General features: G+C 39.8%; 2 protein-coding genes across 3 annotated transcripts in view; both read right to left on the bottom strand.

Annotated features, from left to right (window-relative positions):
* Positions 1-7,048, bottom strand: part of LOC133570112 (uncharacterized) — a 17,235-nt gene extending 10,187 nt beyond the window's left edge. Inside the window, exon 1 of the mRNA XM_072916379.1 lies at positions 7,034-7,048. The gene's annotated coding sequence lies outside the window, so the exon portion shown is untranslated. The remainder of the gene's footprint in view (positions 1-7,033) is intronic.
* Positions 7,049-7,586: 538 nt separating this feature from the next.
* On the bottom strand, positions 7,587-21,576 carry LOC133570111 (uncharacterized). Of its 2 annotated transcripts, none has more exons than XM_072916377.1 (7): positions 21,097-21,576; positions 11,706-11,825; positions 11,580-11,614; positions 11,430-11,492; positions 10,021-10,074; positions 9,810-9,941; positions 7,587-8,341 (listed from the first exon to the last, which is right to left on the bottom strand). In XM_072916377.1, the coding sequence occupies exons 1-7, from the start codon at positions 21,476-21,478 to the stop codon at positions 8,291-8,293; spliced, it is 837 nt and encodes a 278-aa protein (XP_072772478.1). In that variant the 5' UTR covers positions 21,479-21,576; the 3' UTR covers positions 7,587-8,290. The 2 variants fall into 2 exon arrangements, with proteins under 2 accessions (XP_072772478.1, XP_072772479.1); XM_072916378.1 differs by lacking the exon at positions 7,587-8,341 and adding an exon at positions 9,374-9,734 and having other exon boundaries at positions 21,097-21,571.
* Between the last annotated feature and the right edge of the window lie 14 nt (positions 21,577-21,590).

Raw genomic sequence — 21,590 nt, 5'->3', positions numbered from 1 at the left:
ACGCACAAAATCAAATAAAAAAATAAGCGCATAACAATTTCTGACACGACACGGACACGACAGAGAAAACAGTTTTCGTCATCATTGTTCAAATATTGTAATGTCTGTCGAGACACTTTGAGGACATGAATTCCATCGATCGCTTTACTGAGCAAAACTCTTTATTGTCGGCCATAAACACATCACCAAAACATTAGCAAAAAAAATGATATCTAGCAAAACTGGTCATTTTCTGCAGTACAAACCAGACCAAAAGCAACTTTGTTATTTCAACAGCAGCCGCTCGCTCTTTCTCACTTGCGCCGACACATGCACATATGGCACTTAGCCAGTGATGCGTTTACAGCCACACAAAAAGTCGGACAACTCCAACACCACACATAAAGTGTAAATCCAGGTCGTTACACTGTGATTTACCAATCAAATGTGTGCTTATTCTAGTGTCATTTATTAGGAATCTTAATTTATAAATATTAATCACGAAATGTTGTTAGTATATTATATAAATACTAATAAAAATATATTTCTTACAAACAGGAAGTTGCAGGAATGTACACATGATCCCCTGATTACATCTCATTGTGCAACATGTGAATGTTTTAATGGGAACTAAATGCAATGTCTGAAAGGGGTGCAAATTATTTCCAAAGCAGGACCTCCACCCAGACAAACAATACAAGTACACAGTTCATGAAAAACAATATTTGCGTAATACAATTTGTGTAATACACATGCAAACTTGATAGTATGCGCATTTTTATAGTTTGCACACGTTGTTTAGTGCATGGTATTTGGATCTTGTGTTAACTGGACATCTTTATGTGCTCGACGCCTCAATCATTGGTATGTTTTCATCTACAAAGCCCTTCTGGTTATCACTCCATCTTATCTGTCTTGTCTTAAAGAAACAAGGAAGTCACAATCTTCGTTCAATGAATGTTATGCAAGTACACAGTTCATGAAAAACAATATTTGCGTAATACAATTTGTGTAATACACATGCAAACTTGATAGTATGCGCATTTTTATAGTTTGCACACGTTGTTTAGTGCATGGTATTTGGATCTTGTGTTAACTGGACATCTTTATGTGCTCGACGCCTCAATCATTGGTATGTTTTCATCTACAAAGCCCTTCTGGTTATCACTCCATCTTATCTGTCTTGTCTTAAAGAAACAAGGAAGTCACAATCTTCGTTCAATGAATGTTATGCAAGTACACAGTTCATGAAAAACAATATTTGCGTAATACAATTTGTGTAATACACATGCAAACTTGATAGTATGCGCATTTTTATAGTTTGCACACGTTGTTTAGTGCATGGTATTTGGATCTTGTGTTAACTGGACATCTTTACGTGCTCGACGCCTCAATCATTGGTATGTTTTCATCTACAAAACCATTCTGGGTATCACTCCATCTTATCTGTCTGGTCTTTTAACAAAGAAACAAAGAAGTCACAATCTTCGTTCAATGAATGTTATGCAATTTGTCGTCCCCAAAGTAAGAACTGAACTGGGCAAGAAAGTATTTAGGTTTTCAGCACCGAAGGCTTGGAATAACCTACAATGGAATATTAAACTTCAAACCCTAGTTACGTTGAATGAGTTTAAAGCTTCTGTGAAAGGACTGCAGTCTATCTTGTCTGTATGCACATGTGTCATGTGAGCAAGTTTTAATGTTGTAAATGTGATGTTTTATGTATTTGTTTACTGTTTTTAATGTAACCTTGCTGCTGCCCTCTTGGCCAGGTCTCCCTTGGAAAAGAGATCTTTGATCTCAATGGGATTTTACCTGGTTAAATAAAGGCTAATAATAATAATAATAATAATAATAATCTTAGTACAGGGCTTTTCAACAACATAATGAAGAGGGCCGCATTTTCAAGAGCCAAAGGGCTCAGGGGCCGGACATCGAAATGTTTCATCAGAGAGTGCCTCACAGGTTATATTCCTTTGAGACTCTGTTTACTTAATTATTGGGTAAACATATCAGCTTTCACACTGCACCGTTAATAAACTCATTATTCTGCTCTCGCTACTCGGTTTCAGCGTGTGCAGCTAGGCAGATAGAAATTGAAAGAAGCTCCAAAAGTTTTGATAAGGGATGATTTTTCATTTTTTAAATGTATTTTCCTTCTTCTGTGTTATTTTTGTTTTACACATCTTCCTTCATTTAGGTTTGTAAGACTGGGGAAAAAAACAAACATTAAATAAACATTACCAAAGTCTCAAGTCTATTGTGTATTTTACATAAATAATCTATATTGTGTATTTTACATAAATAAAAGAGGTTTAATGTTGTCAATACATTTACACAATAAACTAAACATTTTTACGCAGAAGCAAAACATTCACATTGCACACAATTAAGCCTAAGGTGTCGCGTTATTGCCCTCTACTGGTTAAATTTAGCACTACAAGCTTTAATCGCCCAGAGTTACTCTCAGACGAAAAAAACAAGACGAGATTCAATACAAAACAAAGTATAAATATTTATGCAGAATATTTAGAAATGTTTGTGTAAGTTTCATGATATAACTTACACGTGTGGATTTTCTGCCGTTTGTCTAGATTTTGTCCGTCGCAGGGTTGAATGAGTAGTCTTCATCTACTCACCCGACCGGATGCTTCATTGTGACACATGCCTCGCTGTTGCCCCCTGCGGGGTGGCGGGAGTACTGCATACACGAGCAATCCGAGTTTGAATGGTTTCATCCAGCCCATTATGGGTGATGTTTGGTGGGCCACTGTCTTAGTAGGTCGGGTCCATAATGTCTACATTTATCCTATAGTTTTTGCCAGTGTATTGTGTTTTGTTTACTTTTTCAATAAATGCTGCAAAGTTTTAGATGGGCTTCACTGCGGTAGAAGATATCAAACCATCATTTGACCTAACAGCCTTTTTTATATATATAAATTGTGGACTTCATCTGGAATATAAACACATGCCTATTGAACATATTGTATGGACATGAATTGTAGTTTATTGTTTATATGTGATTATTCTTCGTAAATACAAGCTGTAAAATTAATTAAAATATTGTTTCTTAATATCTAATTATAAACTTATTTTAACTGCATTTTAGTTGGTTGTGTCTAGGGATGATACTCGAAACCGGTTTTCCCGGTTGTTCAATAAGAAAAGAACCGAGTCCTCGGACTCGAATCCCTTTTTGAGTATTGGTACCCGTTATCGAGACCACTATAGTAAAGAAAAAGAGTTGGTTCTTTATTCGAATCCCGTCCCGACCAGAAATGACGTCACGTAGCTCAGTCAATAAGCAGGAAAACAATTGACCGGAAAAAGCGCTCCAAGGTGTAATAAAGTTCAAAACAAAAAGGCATATTCCAATGAATAACTTTACTGAGAGATTTGAGCAGGGTACAAACTCATGACGAACACTTTTACGACCAACCGGAAAAATAGCAACCAGGCTAGCAACGCACCTCCTTTACGGCAGCTGTCGCAACGTTCGCAGCACATACATATATATACAACATATGTGACATCTCCCTTGTTTAACTTTTGTTTTTCTTTCCTTGTAAACAACACAAAATCACACTGTATATGTGTTGTCTGTCTAATTATAAATAATGCAGACGAGGCGTGTTGGCTGAGTTCTTGACGTTTACTTTCACAGCGTGCTCATAACCTAATTGTTAGCTGCCGGGTGACGACATGCAACACTTTTCGGGGGTACCGCGCATGCTCGTCACTCCCGTTGCATGCTGGGTAGTGTAGTTGTTATTTTCCATAGCTCATAACATCACATCTTTCCCCCTATAAAGTAATAATGTTAACTCAATAAAGTGTATTTCTTTTTTAGCTTTAACTTTTCATTTTTTAGCATTGTAACCACATTTGCAAACAACTTTTCTCTTCATAGAATTTTCTTTCAATAAAGAAATAAAGTGCACAAATGTGAAAACCATCATAACAAACAGTTATGTCAAATAGCAGAAGTGCACTTTTTGGAGAGCTGTATTATTTTCAGTGTTGTGCCCAAGGGACTGATTTTATTTAACACTATATTATTATTTATACACCTATAGTGATCACAGAGACAGGTTGTTTTTGTGCTACTGTTTATATTTGTCTTTCTGAAAAATCCCACTTAATATACTTTGGGTAACAACAGTCAATATTTATTTATTTTATTTTATTTTTTTAGGGGGGTAACAGTCAATTTTTATTTATTTATTAGATTTTATTTTTTTCTTATATAATAAAAGTGAGCTTTTGTTAAACCAAATATTGTGTGTTTTTTTTCCATATACAACAACCTATCTGGACTCGATAAGAGAATCGATAAGGAATCGGTTCGATAAGAGGATTCGATAAAAGGCTCGAACTCGATAATTTCTTATCAAACATCATCCCTAGTTGTGTCTTGTATGGACACACCCAAGCTCCCTCTACTGGGGGCTGCATGTTTCGGTTGGTACATCAGCCATGCCAGGTTTCAGGACCGGCTTCGGCCTCCACCACACTAGTCCCTGCCATTGTGTCCTTGAGCAAGACACTTTACCCACCTGCTCCCAGTGCCACCCACACTGGTTTAAATGTAGTTTAAAGATTCAGATCAAATTACGGCCCGCGGGCCAGATCCGGCCCGTCAACGTTGAGAATCCGGCCCACGGCAGGTCCCCATCTTAGAATAAGGCGACAACAAACTTTGTCTGTTTGCAATGTGCTGCCATCTGATGGCGATGATCGGTATTGATAGTCATTGCATTAACCGTGAGCAATTGTGCAATGCATTGTTTTGTGGGTGCATAAAAGCAACATATAGGTGTCATTCAGACAGCCTTTGCCACCCGTGGTCTGATTAATTAAAACAATTAAAATTGAAATGAAAGAATCCAAAAAGTTAATACATGTGTTACAAAACACACACCTGCACATATCTGTAATAAAGAACTACATCAAAATTAAAGCTGCAAGCAGCGATGGACGGGACCGACTTTGACGGCACATAAAATCCAAACCGGAGCAGTAATTAAAACTCTTTGGTCAACTTTTAATCAGAAGGGTTCAATCTCTCTCCTGTGCTAGGTTGAAGCCGACACGACAAACGCGCTCAGAGGAGATAATTTTTGAAAAAAGGTGACCGGTTTTTACAAAACTTTTGTATTGAAGGGTGAATTGCAAACTTCCTGTTGATTTTTGCTGGGGGTTGTCAATATATGAAATCTAGGTCTAAGTGAGACCTACATAGAGGTTTTTGTTTCATGTCTCTAAGAGATTCCTACTGGAAGTCACAGTTCCTAGGGGGCGCTAGAGCGCAATTTTGAGTTTTGGGGTTGGTTTTTTTTTTATTAGATCGCAATTTTTTGCCAGTCCTGATGTGTGTGTCCAGTTTGGTGAGTTTTGAAGCATGTTAAGCGGGTCAAATTACAGCTCAAAGAGGCAAAAGTGACTGTTTTTTACTAAACTTTTGATTTGAAGGGAAAATTGCCAACTTCCTGTTGATTTTTGCTGAAAGATGTCAACATATGAAATCTAGGTCTAAGTCAGACATACGTAGAGGTTTTTTGTTTCATGTCTCTACGACATTCCTACCGGAAGTTACAAGCAGTTTTGTCTGTTTTTTCCTAGGGGGCGCTAGAGCGCAATTTTGAGTTTTAAGGTTGTTGTTTTTTTATTAAATGGCAATTTTCGCCAGTCCTGATGTGTGTGTCAAACATGGTGAGTTTTGAAGCATGTTAAGGGGGTCAAATTACAGCTCAAAGAGGCGGCGGTATAAGAATAAAACGCACAAAATACAATAGGGTCCTCTGTCCCAAAGGGACATTGCGGTCCCTAATAAGATATATTATTACTGTTAAAGTTGGAAAGAGAAACTACCAGAGGTGGGACCAAGTCATTGTTTTGCAAGTCACAAGTAAGTCTCAAGTCTTTGCCCTCAAGTCCCGAGTCAAGACAGGCAAGCCCCGAGTCAAGTCCAAAGTCAAGACTGGAAAGTCTCAAGTCAAGTCCTAAGTCCTGCATTTTGAGTTTCGAGTCCTTTCAAGTCCTTTTAACCACAGACTAATATATTAACACAGATTGTGTATGCTTTTCAAACGCTGTATTTATTTATTAAAACAAGTGCATTTTAAATTGCAGGAAAGAAAATTGTGCTGACATTGCACTTTATAATAGCACTATTAACCAGTCATTTTAAACATTAACTCATTCCTTTACAGAACAAACACATTGAAAAATAAAGTGCAAATGTACTTATTTGTACAAAAGTGTTAACATTGAAAAAACATGACATATACGTGAACATAACAAAAAAGTTGTACTTTTTATATGTCAGGGCCCTATGCTGCATTGCATTTGCAAAAGACCAAATTAGCCAAGAGTCTGTCAGTCATTTGTGCACGATGGGGGCGTAGTATGATGCCACCATGGCTGAAAACTCGCTCCACTGGAGCACTGGAGGCAGGCACTGCCAAGACTCTCATGGCCACTCGGAACAGTGAAGGAAGAGTCTTCATGTTCAATGCCCAGAACAAAAGGGGGAGAGAGTTGTTTTGGGTTGGTGCACTACTTGTAAGTGTATCTTGTGTTTTTTATGTTGATTTAATTAAAAAAAGAGAAAAAAAAAAATTATTTCTTGTGCGGCCCGATACCAATCGATCCACGGACCAGTACCGGGCCGCGGCCCGGTGGTTGGGGACCACTGAGGTAAACAACCAACAGTATGTCAGAAAGCTAGCTAAAACGGTACACATATTCATAATATAGTATACATTTTAACTGACCTTTATTTGACTATTTTTGTCTTTTTTTAGGTGGCTAAAATACGCGGTGCTGCTGACCGCCGTCTAACGTTACGTGTGATATATTGACTAACGTAACCCTGCTTAAAAAAAATCACTGAACAAAAAGTATGAATAAGGTAGTGAACTGCAACAGATTCCCGTGTTTGCAATAACGTTATAACGTTAGCAGTGAGTTTACAGCCTCACTGATTTAACTACACAGCAAATAAAAGTCACGTTACTTAGCCAATAAACGTTATCTTACATTCAAAACTTACCGTTCTTTGTGCAACTTCAAATGCCGGACGAAGTTGGAAGTTGTTGCCTCTCCATCAGTAATTTTCGAACCGCATGTGTTGCATACTGCAAACCGTTTTGTGTTGACCACCTCGTAATTTTTATACCCAAACAAAATTATTTTAGGTATCATTTTTTGTTCACTGGCGTGTGGTTTGGACATGTCTTCTTCGTTGGTTGTCCTGCAATTTGATTGGATGAATTCTGTGTGATGAAAACAAAGTAGATCTAATTTGATTGGCTGTTGTACTGAGACCACACCAGCTGACACACGCAACGCTGATAGACAAGTACACAATGAAAAATACGGAGCGCTCCCGAATAACTTTTTCATCTTTGGGTTTTGGGGAAAGTAGCAAGTCATGTCAAGTCATGTCAATTCAAAAGGCTCAAGTCCAAGTGAAGTCACAAGTCATTGATGTTAAAGTCTAAGTCGAGTTGCAAGTCTTTTTACATTTTGTCAAGTCGAGTCTAAAGTCCTCAAATTCATGACTCGAGTCTGACTCGAGTCCAAGTCATGTGACTCGAGTCCACACCTCTGGAAACTACATTCCCTCAATGTATGGATAGAAAATTCAATGTATGACAAACAGTGGATGGATGTCCTTGTACAAAGAATCCTGATGATGGTTTGCACTGCACTGTATATTTATTTTTTGATTAAGTCAAATGTACAGTACAGGCCAAAAGTTTGGACACACCTCATTCAATGTGTTTTCTTTATTTTCATGACTATTCACATTGTAGATTGTCACTGAAGGCTTTAAAACTATGAATGAACACATGTGGAGTTATGTGCTTAACAAAAAAAGGTGAAATAACTGAAATTTATATTCCAGTTTCTTCAAAATAGCCACCCTTTGCTCTGATTACTTTTTCGCACACTCTTGGCATTATCTCGATGAGCTTCATGAGGTAGTCACCTGAAATGGATTTTACTTCACAGGTGTGCTTGAAGCTCATCGAGAGAATGCCAAGAGTGTGCAAAGCATCATGGATATAAGCTGCACCCATTCGATTTTGGAAGGATAAAATATTTTATATTAGCCGCACCGATATATACATTGTGAAATGGGTTATTTACACATAAAGATTCTGTAAATGTTTAAATACATACCTTAATTGTTTCCAAACGGTGTCTGTAACACAGCAGTAAAATGGGTGATCAAAAAAACCCAGAAGTCACCGTCATGGACTCACTAGTTGTGGAAGCTCGCTCTCCAATCAGCTAAACAGACTCAATAACTCCACAGTGACGTCTTGCTGAGTTTACTGAGGAATTTGTGAAACTGAAACAATACAAAAAGAATGCCGTTGTGAGTTAATAATACTAACACAGACAGTCGTAAATGTGTTAGCATGTTAGCTCATGCTAATAATGCTAGCGTCATTACATTACAATAGCGCATACACATATGCATGAAAAGGCTCCTACAAAAATCACACAGTCAGTATAAACAATTTTAGTTATACTATAAAACTTACAAACGTTGCTTGGAGTGATAAATGCAAAATCCATACAAGTAGATACGCTATGGACAGCTCAATGAATGAATGTCAATCTGTTTCCGGTATAAAAGCACTGCAACACCTACAGTGAGAGGATTCACCCAAACAACAAAACACCTCAATGTATTTGCTTGTTTTTTTTAAAACCATTCTTATTATGGCCTTTAGTGAAGAAAATCCATAAATTAGCAGCACAGTCTTATAAGCCGCAGGGTGCAAAGTGTAGGAAAAAAAGTAGTGGCTTATAGTTCAGAATTTACAGTACTTTCTTTTCATTAAATCGTTTTAAAGCACCATCCCGTAACAAGGAAATACCCAATTCACTGATTGTCTCGTGAGTCGTTATCATTTTTATAAACCGGCACTTGTCGAAGTATGAATTTTATTAATAATAATCTCAGGACATTTAATCGATCGCAACTGGACTGTTTTAGAAGAAGTTTCGCCTCTCTAGCTTCATCAGTTCATGCTCAGAGACTTAGCTTGGGTTTTGGGCACCAACCGCTAGACTAGATCTGACCAATCTAAGTCTAAGACTAGATCTCCCTAATGTAGTCTCTGAGCACCAACTGATGAAACCTTCTAGGATGAGAGACGAAACGGCTTCTAAAACAAACCAAACTGTCCAGTTGTGATCGATTGAATGCCCTGAGATTACAATGACCTGGATGAATGAGAACATTCACAGACTTCCAAATAATAATAATAATAATAATAATCATAAATACCGAATTTAACTGCTAAATGTGGCGTTTGGTTTTACTCCTGCGCAACTCAAATGAAGCGCCATTTCAAGCAAGTATTTAGACAAACTTTATTGAAGAATCATTTATTAAAAAAATATGTATCAAAAAGGAAAATACAATAAATGTAAACCAAACACTGTATGCATGTTCGGAATTAACTTAAACAACAACCCAACTGTGCAAGCACTTTTTGTACGAGTATAGAGTCCAGCGTTAAGAACACCAATTTTGGCTGTCAGAAGGCAGTGGAGGATCATGGGTAATGGAGTCCCAGCATTGTGTGCAAATGCCAGCCTGAGTCAAACCTAATCCACAGATCTATGTCATAATTGTTGTGCTCATTAGTCTGCACCAGACAAAAACCACAGTAGTAAAAATACCGCCCCCTCCCCCCCAAACAAAATCATTTTCTTTTCGTCTTCATTTCCTACACACAAAAAAGTCAGTCAGTTATTCATAAATGGTAAAATATTCAACAATTCACCTGTGAACGTGCACCCACCTCTAGCTTGTATTTTAGAATTTCAAATTCCAGATGTGCTTTCTTAATTTGCCAGTCCAAGTACACCATTTCTTTGTCGGTTTTTTCCATTTTCTTGAGCAGATGCATTTTGTACACCTCATTTACTGGCATCTGTAAAGACAAATTTGAGAACGACGATTAACTGAAATTCGACACAAATAATCCCTCGCACATTTACTCAGCTTCTTACGATGTCAATCTGTGATGAAGAGTTGGATGAACACTGCTCGTGTCCGGCTGTTCTCTGGAAAAAAAAATTATTAAATAAAAACAATTTAAATTAAAGCTGCAAGCAGCGATGGACGGGACCGACTTTGACGGCACATAAAATCCAAACCGGAGCAGTAATTAAAACTCTTTCGTCAACTTTTAATCAGAAGGGTTCAATCTCTCTCCTGTGCTAGTTTGACAAACACGACAAACACGCTCAGAGGAGATAATGTTTGAAAAAAGGTGACCGGTTTTTACAAAACTTTTGTTTTGAAGGGGGAATTGCAAACTTCCTGTTGATTTTTGCTGGGAGTTGTTAATATATAAAATGTAGGTCTAAGTGAGACCTACATAGAGGTTTTAGTTTCATGTCTCTCAGACATTCATACTGGAAGTTACAGGTAGTTTTGTCTGAGTTTTCTTCCTAGGAGCAGTTGTGTCTTTGTTTTCTTCCTGGGGGGCGCTAGAGCGCAATTTTGAGTTTTGGGGTTGGGTTTTTTATTAGATCGCAATTTTTGCCAGTCGTGATGTGTGTGTGTCCAGTTTGGTGAGTTTTGAAGCATGTTAAGGGGGTCAAATTACAGCTCAAAGAGGCAAAAGTGACTGTTTTTACTACACTTTTGTTTTGAAGGGGGAATTGCCAACTTCCTGTTGATTTTTGCTGAAAGAAGTCAATGTATGAAATCTAGGTCTAAGTCAGACCTACATAGAATTTTTTTTTTCATGTCTCTATGACATTACTACCGCGAGTTACAAGCAGTTTTGTCTGTGTTTTCTTCCTCGGGGGCGCTAGAGCGCAATTTTGAGTTTTGGTTGTTTTTTTTTATTAGATCGTAATTTTCGCCAGTCCTGATGTGTGTGTCAAATATGGTGAGTTTTGAAGCATGTTAAGGGAGTCAAATTACAGCTCAAAGAGGCAAAAGTGACTGTTTTTACTACACTTTTGTTTTGAAGGGGGAATTGCCAACTTCCTGTTGATTTTTGCTGAAAGAAGTCAATGTATGAAATCTAGGTAGGTCTAAGTCAGACCTACATAGAGGTTTTTGTTTCATGTCTCTATGACATTCCTACCGGAAGTTACACACAGTTTTGCCTGTGTTTTTTCCTAAGGGGCACTGGAGTGCAATTTTGAGTTTTGGGGTTTGGTTTTTTATTAGATGGCAATTTTCGCCAGTCCTGATGTGTGTGTCAAATATGGTGAGTTTTGAAGCATGTTAAAGGGGTCAAATTACAGCTCAAAGAGGCGACGGAATAATAATAATAAAACCTTACAATTACAATAGGGTCCTCTGTCCCAAAGGGACATTGCGGTCCCTAATAATTAACATTCTAATGCTTCAATGTGGGGTGTTTCACATATGTAGGATTATTGTTGTTTTAAAATGTTACCTCTGCGGGCCTTTCAGGATCCCTCCCCAATGCAGTAAACACTGTGTCTTTATCATCCTCCTCCTGTGGAAATCAAGATCATGTAGTAGTAATGTTTAATAGTCGAGGTCATTTGAAGTAGTGAGTATATGCAAGGAGTTTTGTTGAAACCTTGGGCTCTACAAGGCAAAGTGCACTATCAGAATCTGTTGGCACATAAGAAAATAGGTATGAAATGTGAGAAAGGGGAATTCTAGTACCGGTATATGAATAGAAAGAATAATATGGGAGATTTACATTTTATGAAGGTACGCGTGTCCTGAGGGGAGAGTGACTCTGATGAAGTTCCTCCTGGTGTTCCAGTCATCGCATGCTCGCCAATGTTCTCACCGAGGGCCAGTTCATCTGCTTCGGTTACTGCAAATAAGTAATGTTTCACATTTCACGCAACTGTTCGGACTAAAAGCTCAGAAGAACCTCCATGCAAGACAAAATCATTAGCTACAATGCAGTTTTTTCACGGGCCACTTAAAAAAACGTAACCTGACTCTCGCCACACAAGGATCTGGGACTTCTCAATAGGAGATGTACTTCAGAAGGCGGGGCCTTGTAAAAAAAAATAATTGTATGTGATTGGATAAACCACTTGTCTGTTATCTTGAATGACTTGCTACTTCAACCACTCACATCGAAATCAACCCGTGACGCTGATGAGAGCGACGCTGGGAAATCTAAAACAGAACAGCCGACATTTTGGATAACGACAGAGCGAAAAAGTTAGAGAACTTTTTCTGAAACAACGCGGTAATGTCAGTAGACGATCAATGTCGTTTGTGCAAAGAAAATATGCAGAATCAATGTCAGCACACGACTCCTCGCTGCATTGTTGTTTGAATCAAACAGTCCCTTCGGCGCTACGTCACATCTATGAAATCCCGCCCGGCGATCCTGATTGGTTCATTATTTTTTGCTATCTTGAAGGAGTTTGCATTGCCCTCGATCCCAGATCCTTGTGTGGAGCTCAGCGAACTAGAGTCAGGTTATAAAAAAACGATCCACGGGTTGCAAATGGCCACTGTTCCACACTTTGGACGTTCCTGTTTTTTATAGCTCTTGTTGAGTCTTGAGCATGTGATGACTACAACTTCTTGTTAACGTGCCATCACAAGTGAATGATGGTAATTAAAGAGAGAAGTGTTATTGCAGCTGGAATTAATTAATGCTAAAGTCAGTCTTAAAGGGGAACATTATCACCAGACCTATGTAAGCGTCAATATATACCTTGATGTTGCAGAAAAAAGACCATATATTTTTTTAACCGATTTCCGAACTCTAAATGGGTGAATTTTGGCGAATTAAACGCCTTTCTAATATTCGCTCTCGGAGCGATGACGTCACAACGTGACGTCACATCGGGAAGCAATCCGCCATTTTCTCAAACACCGAGTCAAATCAGCTCTGTTATTTTCCGTTTTTTCGACTGTTTTCCGTACCTTAGAGACATCATGCCTCGTCGGTGTGTTGTCGGAGGGTGTAACAACACGAACAGGGACGGATTCAAGTTGCACCAGTGGCCCAAAGATGCGAAAGTGGCAAGAAATTGGACGTTTGTTCCGCACACTTTACCGACGAAAGCTATGCTACGACAGAGATGGCAAGAATGTGTGGATATCCTGCGACACTCAAAGCAGATGCATTTCCAACGATAAAGTCAAAGAAATCTGCCGCCAGACCCCCATTGAATCTGCCGGAGTGTGTGAGCAATTCAGGGACAAAGGTCCTCGGTAGCACGGCAAGCAATGGCGGCAGTTTGTTCCCGCAGACGAGCGAGCTAAATCCCCTGGATGTCTTGGCTCACACCGTCAAGAGAAGAATATCGACCCTAGCTTCCCTGGCCTGCTGACATGAGGGTATGTCTACAGAATATATTAATTGATGAAAATTGGGCTGTCTGCACTTTCAAATGTATTTCATATGCTGTAAACCTAGTTCATAGTTGTTAGTTTCCTTTAATGCCAAACAAACACATACCAATCGTTGGTTAGAAGGCGATCGCCGAATTCGTCCTCGCTTTCTCCAGTGTCGCTGGCTGTCGTGTCGTTTTCGTCGGTTTCGCTTGCATACGGTTCAAACCGATATGGCTCAATAGCTTCAGTTTCTTCTTCAATTTCGTTTTCGCTACCTGCCTCCACACTACAACCATCCGTTTCAATACATGCGTAATCTGTTGAATCGCTTAAGCCGCTGAAATCCGAGTCTGAATCCGAGCTAATGTCGCTATAGCTTGCTGTTCTTTCCACCATGGTTGTTTGTGTTGGCTTCACTATGTGACGTCACAGGAAAATGGACGGGTGTTTATAACGATGGTTAAAATCAGGCACTTTGAAACTTTTTTTAGGGATATTGCATGATGGGTAAAATTTTGAAAAAAACTTCGAAAAATATAATAAGCCACTGGGAACTGATTTTTAATGGTTTTAACCCTTCTGAAATTGTGATAATGTTCCCCTTTAAGGTTTCACATCGTCGCAGTTATACGACTTTTTAGGGGGGCAAACCCGTGTGGCCTACGCCGATACCTTGAGATAGGACCATTAACATAATGAATTCAAAACTGAAACCTGCGAAATCCAACAAACTATATATTGGAGAGAAGCGAAGCATACAAAATTATTAATCACTCAAACTGTGTGCCCGTCTGTGAATGAATGCAATAATGCCTTCATTTATTCTATAATTTGTTTTACCGGTAAGAAGGTAGACTCTTTTGACAGAGTTGAGTTGTTGGATCTACTAAAAGTCCTAAAGATCTACTGGTTGAGTTGGCTACACCTGGAGTAGAACATGCAAGATAAAAATGTGATATTATTGAGAGTTGATATAATTATTGATGAATTTATCAATACAAAATGAAAAAGAGAACTAGTCACGAGCTCGCAGCAGAAGAATATGTAGTAGGAAAAACACAGTCACGTCTCGCTACACTCAGGCCTACAATTTTGTTTACATTTTTCCTTCATTAAGTCTCTCAGCTGTGAAGCAGATTAGGTATCGGCTGATTATTGGTGCAAATATTTGGCATTTTGATGTATATCGGTCTTCTTTTATCTGTATCGGACGTGTTTTTTTTTTACAAATTCAACACTCAGCAGGTACAATAAATCAACATATGATACCAGTATTTAGTAATAAAAAAATTAAAACATTGTGAAAAGTACAGAGTAAGTTAATAGTGATAACCAGTCCTCCTTTATTCTAAGCTGCGGCTCAGACGGCCATTCACCAAACCTTACAAGTTTTTTTCATGAAGAAAAATCCCATATTTTTACCCATTTTCCCAAGGGATTTCTCATATTTTGAAATGCAAATGTTGGTGCTCCTCTTAATAGTGATGTGCGAGACGACTAGGGCTGCAACTAACTATTAATTTGATAACCGATTAATCTGTCGATTATTATTTCGATTAATCGATTAATAATCGGATAAAAGAGACAAACTACATTTCTATCCTTTCCAGTATTTTATTGAAAAAAAAAACAGCATACTGGCGCCATGTTTTTCAACTTGCCAAATAAAACGAGGAAAATGTTACAAAAATGCACACTTTTGACACCCCTGCTATAGATAATAAAAAATTAAATCTGATAAATATATGGATAAAAAGCAGAGCCTGACGACGCATGCGCGTTTTCACAACTCTCTCGCTCTCTCTGTCTCTGCCCCTCCCTCACCAATGCTGCTGCACGCACAATTTGTTGTGTTTTTAACCTCCTTAACCCTGAACGTACATTGAAAATACACACAACCCTAACTCAAAATACCGGACATTTGAGGCATTTAAGAAACACTGCCCGACAGCCCCGGAAAAGAGGACATGTCCGGTGAAAAGAGGACGTATGGTCAGTCTATCCTAGCCCGGATCGGTTTCACGTCCGGTGAAACCAATCGCTGCTAGTCCTCTTTTGCTAGCATGCTAGCAGCTAACGGGCTAGGATAGACTGACCATACGTCCTCTTTTCACCGGACATGTCCTCTTTTGCGGAGTTGTCAGGGAGGAGTTTCATAAATGCCTCAAATGTCCGGCATTTTGAGTATTGTTTACACAACGTGCAGTACGCTACTTAATATGTCCGTGTGGAAACTCGTTCGGTACACTTCCGCACCGAAACGAAACCCCCGTACCGAAACGGTTCGATACAAATACACGTACTGTTACACCCCTATTATTTTGATTATTGTTTCTCAGCTGTTTGTAAATGTTGCAGTTTATAAATAAAGGTTAAAAAAACCAAAAAACGTATCCTCTGCGCATGCGCATAGCATAGATCCAACGAATCGATGACTAAATTAATCGCTTTAATCGATTAGTTGTTGCAGCCCTAGAAACAAATGATTTTCTTTTCTGATCCAATACCGAATAAAATTCAGGCTGGTATCGGTGTTACAATCCCTTAACAGAGGAGGTGGTCTGCGACACTACCTGTCTCCCACAGACAACACTGTCCTTTCAACCAATCCTAAAATACTCTGCAATTTAGCCTACAACAAATAACAGCAGTTAGCTACATTCTGGTCATAGAAGGTGACCAGTATGCCATTTGTAAAAAACTGTATGGTTGGTGATTCCGACTATTTTGGACTGGTAGTAGTCGATCCAGAGCGATCGTTCTGCCACACAATAACTCAATGAGAACGAAGGTAAATTACACTTCAAAAATTGCAGTTGGCTTTGACAGTAGGATTGCTTGTTTGCATCATAGCAGTTGTTTGTCTCACTACGATAGGGCGAAACCATTCTTGCCCAGGCACACCCTCCTCGTTTTGGAGTATAAATGTTTGTGGTTTTGGCACCAGCGGCTAGACTAGATCTGACCAATCTAGTCTATGAGCATGAACTGATGAAGCCTACTCGGATGAGAGGCAAAACGTCTTCTAAGACAAACCAGTCTAGTGGCGATCGATTGAATGCCCTGAGAATACAATGACCTGGATGAACGAGAACATCCATAGACATGTAATAAAGGTGTTTGTGAAATCCCCTGATGTTGTTTAGTGCCAAACAACTTTAGTGTCGCATAAATGTTGCTACTGGGCCGACGTTTCCTTAAAAAATAACGTAAAAAAACCAACAACTTAAAGACTGTCCAGCTGTTTACTGACATATAGTATTCATGTTTAGCTAAATTTTACTGCAAATGAATACCGGCTCCAAATACCTTGACTGTTAATAATCAGTATCGTCCCTGAAAAAAACATATTGGTCAATCTATTCTATGTGTCATACTTGATCATTTCGCGATATTGCCATATTTTTGCTGAAAGGATTTAGTAGAGAACATCGACGATAAAGTTCGCAACTTTTGGTCGCTGATAAAAAAGCCTTGCCTGTACCGGAAGTAGCAGACGAGTAGCGTGACGTCACCGGTTGTGGAGCTCCTCACATCTGCACATTGTTTACAATCATGGCCACCAGCAGCGAGAGCGATTCGGACCGAGAAAGCGACGATTTCCCCATTAATTTGAGCGAGGATGAAAGATTTGTGGATGAGGAAAGTGAGAGTGAAGGACTAGAGGGCAGTGGGAGCGATTCAGATAGGGAAGATGCTGTGAGAGGCGGGTGGGACCTGATATTCAGCTGGGAATGACTAAAACAGTAAATAAACACAAGACATATACAGGTAAAAGCCAGTAAATTAGAATATTTTGAAAAACTTGATTTATTTCAGTAATTGCATTCAAAAGGTGTAACTTGTACATATATTTATTCATTGCACACAGACTGATGCATTCAAATGTTTATTTCATTTAATTTTGATGATTTGAAGTGGCAACAAATGAAAATCCAAAATTCCGTGTGTCACAAAATTAGAATATTACTTAAGGCTAATACAAAAAAGGGATTTTTAGAAATGTTGGCCAACTGAAAAGTATGAAAATGAAAAATATGAGCATGTACAATACTCAATACTTGGTTGGAGCTCCTTTTGCCTCAATTACTGCGTTAATGCGGCGTGGCATGGAGTCGATGAGTTTCTGGCACTGCTCAGGTGTTATGAGAGCCCAGGTTGCTCTGATAGTGGCCTTCAACTCTTCTGCGTTTTTGGGTCTGGCATTCTGCATCTTCCTTTTCACAATACCCCACAGATTTTCTATGGGGCTAAGGTCAGGGGAGTTGGCGGGCCAATTTAGAACAGAAATACCATGGTCCGTAAACCAGGCACGGGTAGATTTTGCACTGTGTGCAGGCGCCAAGTACTGTTGGAACTTGAAATCTCCATCTCCATAGAGCAGGTCAGCAGCAGGAAGCATGAAGTGCTCTAAAACTTGCTGGTAGACGGCTGCGTTGACCCTGGATCTCAGGAAACAGAGTGGACCGACACCAGCAGATGACATGGCACCCCAAACCATCACCCAACCATGCAAATTTTGCATTTCCTTTGGAAATCGAGGTCCCAGAGTCTGGAGGAAGACAGGAGAGGCACAGGATCCACGTTGCCTGAAGTCTAGTGTAAAGTTTCCACCATCAGTGATGGTTTGGGGTGCCATGTCATCTGCTGGTGTCGGTCCACTCTGTTTCCTGAGATCCAGGGTCAACACAGCCGTCTACCAGCAAGTTTTAGAGCACTTCATGCTTCCTGCTGCTGACCTGCTCTATGGAGATGGAGATTTCAAGTTCCAACAGGACTTGGCGCCTGCACACAGCGCAAAATCTACCCGTGCCTGGTTTACGGACCATGGTATTTCTGTTCTAAATTGGCCCGCCAACTCCCCTGACCTTAGCCCCATAGAAAATCTGTGGGGTATTGTGAAAAGGAAGATGCAGAATGCCAGACCCAAAAACGCAGAAGAGTTGAAGGCCACTATCAGAGCAACCTGGGCTCTCATAACACCTGAGCAGTGCCAGAAACTCATCGACTCCATGCCACGCCGCATTAACGCAGTAATTGAGGCAAAAGGAGCTCCAACCAAGTATTGAGTATTGTACATGCTCATATTTTTCATTTTCATACTTTTCAGTTGGCCAACATTTCTAAAAATCCCTTTTTTGTATTAGCCTTAAGTAATATTCTAATTTTGTGACACACGGAATTTTGGATTTTCATTTGTTGCCACTTCAAATCATCAAAATTAAATGAAATAAACATTTGAATGCATCAGTCTGTGTGCAATGAATAAATATAATGTACAAGTTACACCTTTTGAATGCAATTACTGAAATAAATCAAGTTTTTCAAAATATTCTAATTTACTGGCTTTTACCTGTATATACTCTATTAGCCACAACACATCCAGGCTTATATTTAATATGCCACAACACATCCAGGCTTATATTTAATATGCCACAAATTAATCCCGCATAACAAACACCTCCCCCCTCCCGTCCATATAACCCGCCAATACAACTCAAACACCTGCACAACACACTCAATCCCACAGCCCAAAGTATCGTTCACCTCCCCAAAGTTCATACAGCACATATATTTCCCCAAAGTCCCCAAAGTTACGTACGTGACATGCACATAGCGGCACGCACGTAAGGGCAAGCGATCAGATGCTTGGAAGCCACAGCTGCATGTGTACTCACGGTACCGTGTCTGTGTATCCAACTCAAAGTCCTCCTGGTAAGAGTTTCTGTTGTCCCAGTTCTCCACAGGCCAATGGTAAAGCTTGACTGTCATCTTTCGGGAATATAAACAATGAAACACCGGCTGTGTTATCCGGCAAAACAGTCAAGGGGTGCATTCTATGGCGGGGGTGCGTTATCCAGCACAACACATGCCGCAATACACCGCTTCCCACCTACAGCTTTCTTCTTTGCTGTCTCCATTGTTCATTGAACAAATTGCAAAAGATTCACCAACACAGATGTCCAGAATACTGTGGAATTTAGCGATGAAAACAGACGACTTAATAGCTGGCCACCATGCTGTCCCAAAATGTCCGCTACAATCCGTGACGTCACGCGCTGACGTCATCATACCGAGACGTTTTCAGCAGGATATTTCGCGCGAAATTTAAAATTGCACTTTAGTAAGCCGTATTGGCATGTGTTGCAATGTTAAGATTTCATCATTGATATATAAACTATCAGACTGCGTGGTCGGTAGTAGTGGGTTTCAGTAGGCCTTTAAACATAGAAAAAAATCATGATATGACCCCTTTAATGGTGTGAGAAGGCATGAGAATGTTTCAAAGTATACCACATTACGAAAAGGTGATGAATTCAAAACCACAAAAATGTTCCGTCCTGCAGAGAAAGTGGAGGTCGGAAATCCTTCAGGTAGTTTCCAGCTACAGCATAAAGTATCACAATCCAACCCCTTGCAGAAAGTATGATAACCGTGTTATACCATACCATATCAGTATGTGGCAGCCAGTAGCTAATTACTTTGTAGATGTCGGAAACAGCGGGAGACAGTGTGCAGGTAAAAAGGTGTGTTATGCCTAAACCAAAAATAAACAAAAGGTGAGTGCCCCTAAGAAAAGGCATTGAAGCTTAGAGAAGGCTATGCAGAACGGAATTAAAATTGAACTGGCTACAAAGTAAACAAAAACAGAATGCTGGACGACAGCAAAGACTTACTGTGGAGCAAAGCCGGCGTCCACAATGTACAATGTACAAAATAGAAGCGCAAGACAAGAACTAAAACACTTCACACAAGAAAACAGCAAAAAACTCCAAATAAGTCAGGGCGTGATGTGACAGGTCGTGACAGTACATCTACTTTGAGACAAGAACTATAGTGATGCATGCTTGGTTATGCGTTGAAAAAGTGCGGAGGCACACCACCAGCAGAAATCATACTCAGTTGACAGTTAAAAGTCATTGTCGCAATTGTTGGATATGACTTTAAACCATAACCAAGCATGGATCACTATAGCTCTTGTCTCAAAGTAGGTGTACTGTCACCACCTGTCACATCACGTCCTGACTTATTTGGAGTTTTTTGCTGTTTTCCTGTGTGTAGTGTTTTAGTTCTTGTCTTGCGCTCCTATTTTGGTGGCTTTTTCTCTTTTTTTTTGGTATTTTCCTGTAGCAGTTTCATGTCTTCCTTTGAGCGACATTTCCATCCTCTACTTTGTTTTAGCAATCAAGAATATTTTAGTTGTTTTTATCCTTCTTTGTGGGGACATTGTTGATTGTCATGTCATGCTCGGATGTACATTGTGGACGCCGTCTTTGCTCCACAGTAAGTCTTTGCTGTCGTCCAGCATTCGGTTTTTGTTTACTTGGTAGCCAGTTCAGTTTTAGTTTCGTTCTGCATAGCCTTCCCTAAGCTTCAATGCCTTTTCTTAGGGGCACTCACCTTTTGTTTATTTTTGGTTTAAGCATAGGACACCTTTTTACCTGCATTTACAAAGCAATTAGCTACCGGCTGCCACCTACTGATATGGAAGAGTATTACACGGTTACTCTGCCGAGCTCTCAACAACAACAACACATAATTTGCAGACTATAATTACTGGTTTGCAAAAAAGATAATCTGCCGCGGCACAGTGGTTGAAAAACACTGCCATAATGTATGCTTGCCCATGACGTCAAACCCGGAAGTGCCACTGGGTCACGTGGTAGCAACACAGTCATAGCAGTTTGGCTAACGCTGAGTTACTAACTAGCCAGCGCTTTAAGCTATATTTATTCCTTTAACTTACAGTTGACATTATTATTTACATTCATAAAACTTACAAAAGTCCATGCAGGTCTGACTCGGTCCAGGGTCTTGGCTCGTCTTATCATTATTAAACGGTTTCCCGGTGAGCTGACACGCCTTTCTGGTCCCCAGGACGGAGTTGAGTTGTTTGAAGAATAACATTTTCCCTCCCGCACTGCGTTGTCTGCAAAGACCCTTCATGTGGTCCCTGTAGTCCTTCTTCAGCTTTTTCAGCTTGTTATTAATCTGATCAAAAGTCCGCACGAAGCCGGCTTCTGCCATCGCCTCGCGGATCTTCTCCAAAACAGGCCGCGTTCTCGTCGCCGTTTCTAGTTTGTTCTGCACCTCCGCCGACGTCCAAATGTACAGCAGATAATGAGTTTCCTCGGCCGTCCATATTTTAGAGTGGCTCTCCATGTGTGCGACACAAAACGTCGAGGTGTGAGGAACCTGTGCAGGTAATGTACTCAGTGTTGGACGTTAGCCCCGCCCACACCTGGGTAAAGAGTTCTGCAATTGGAGCCATGAA

This window comes from Nerophis lumbriciformis, linkage group LG27, assembly GCF_033978685.3.
Source record: "Nerophis lumbriciformis linkage group LG27, RoL_Nlum_v2.1, whole genome shotgun sequence".
Classification (NCBI taxonomy): Eukaryota; Metazoa; Chordata; class Actinopteri; order Syngnathiformes; family Syngnathidae; genus Nerophis; species Nerophis lumbriciformis.
This window is presented reverse-complemented; position numbering and strand designations above follow the sequence as displayed.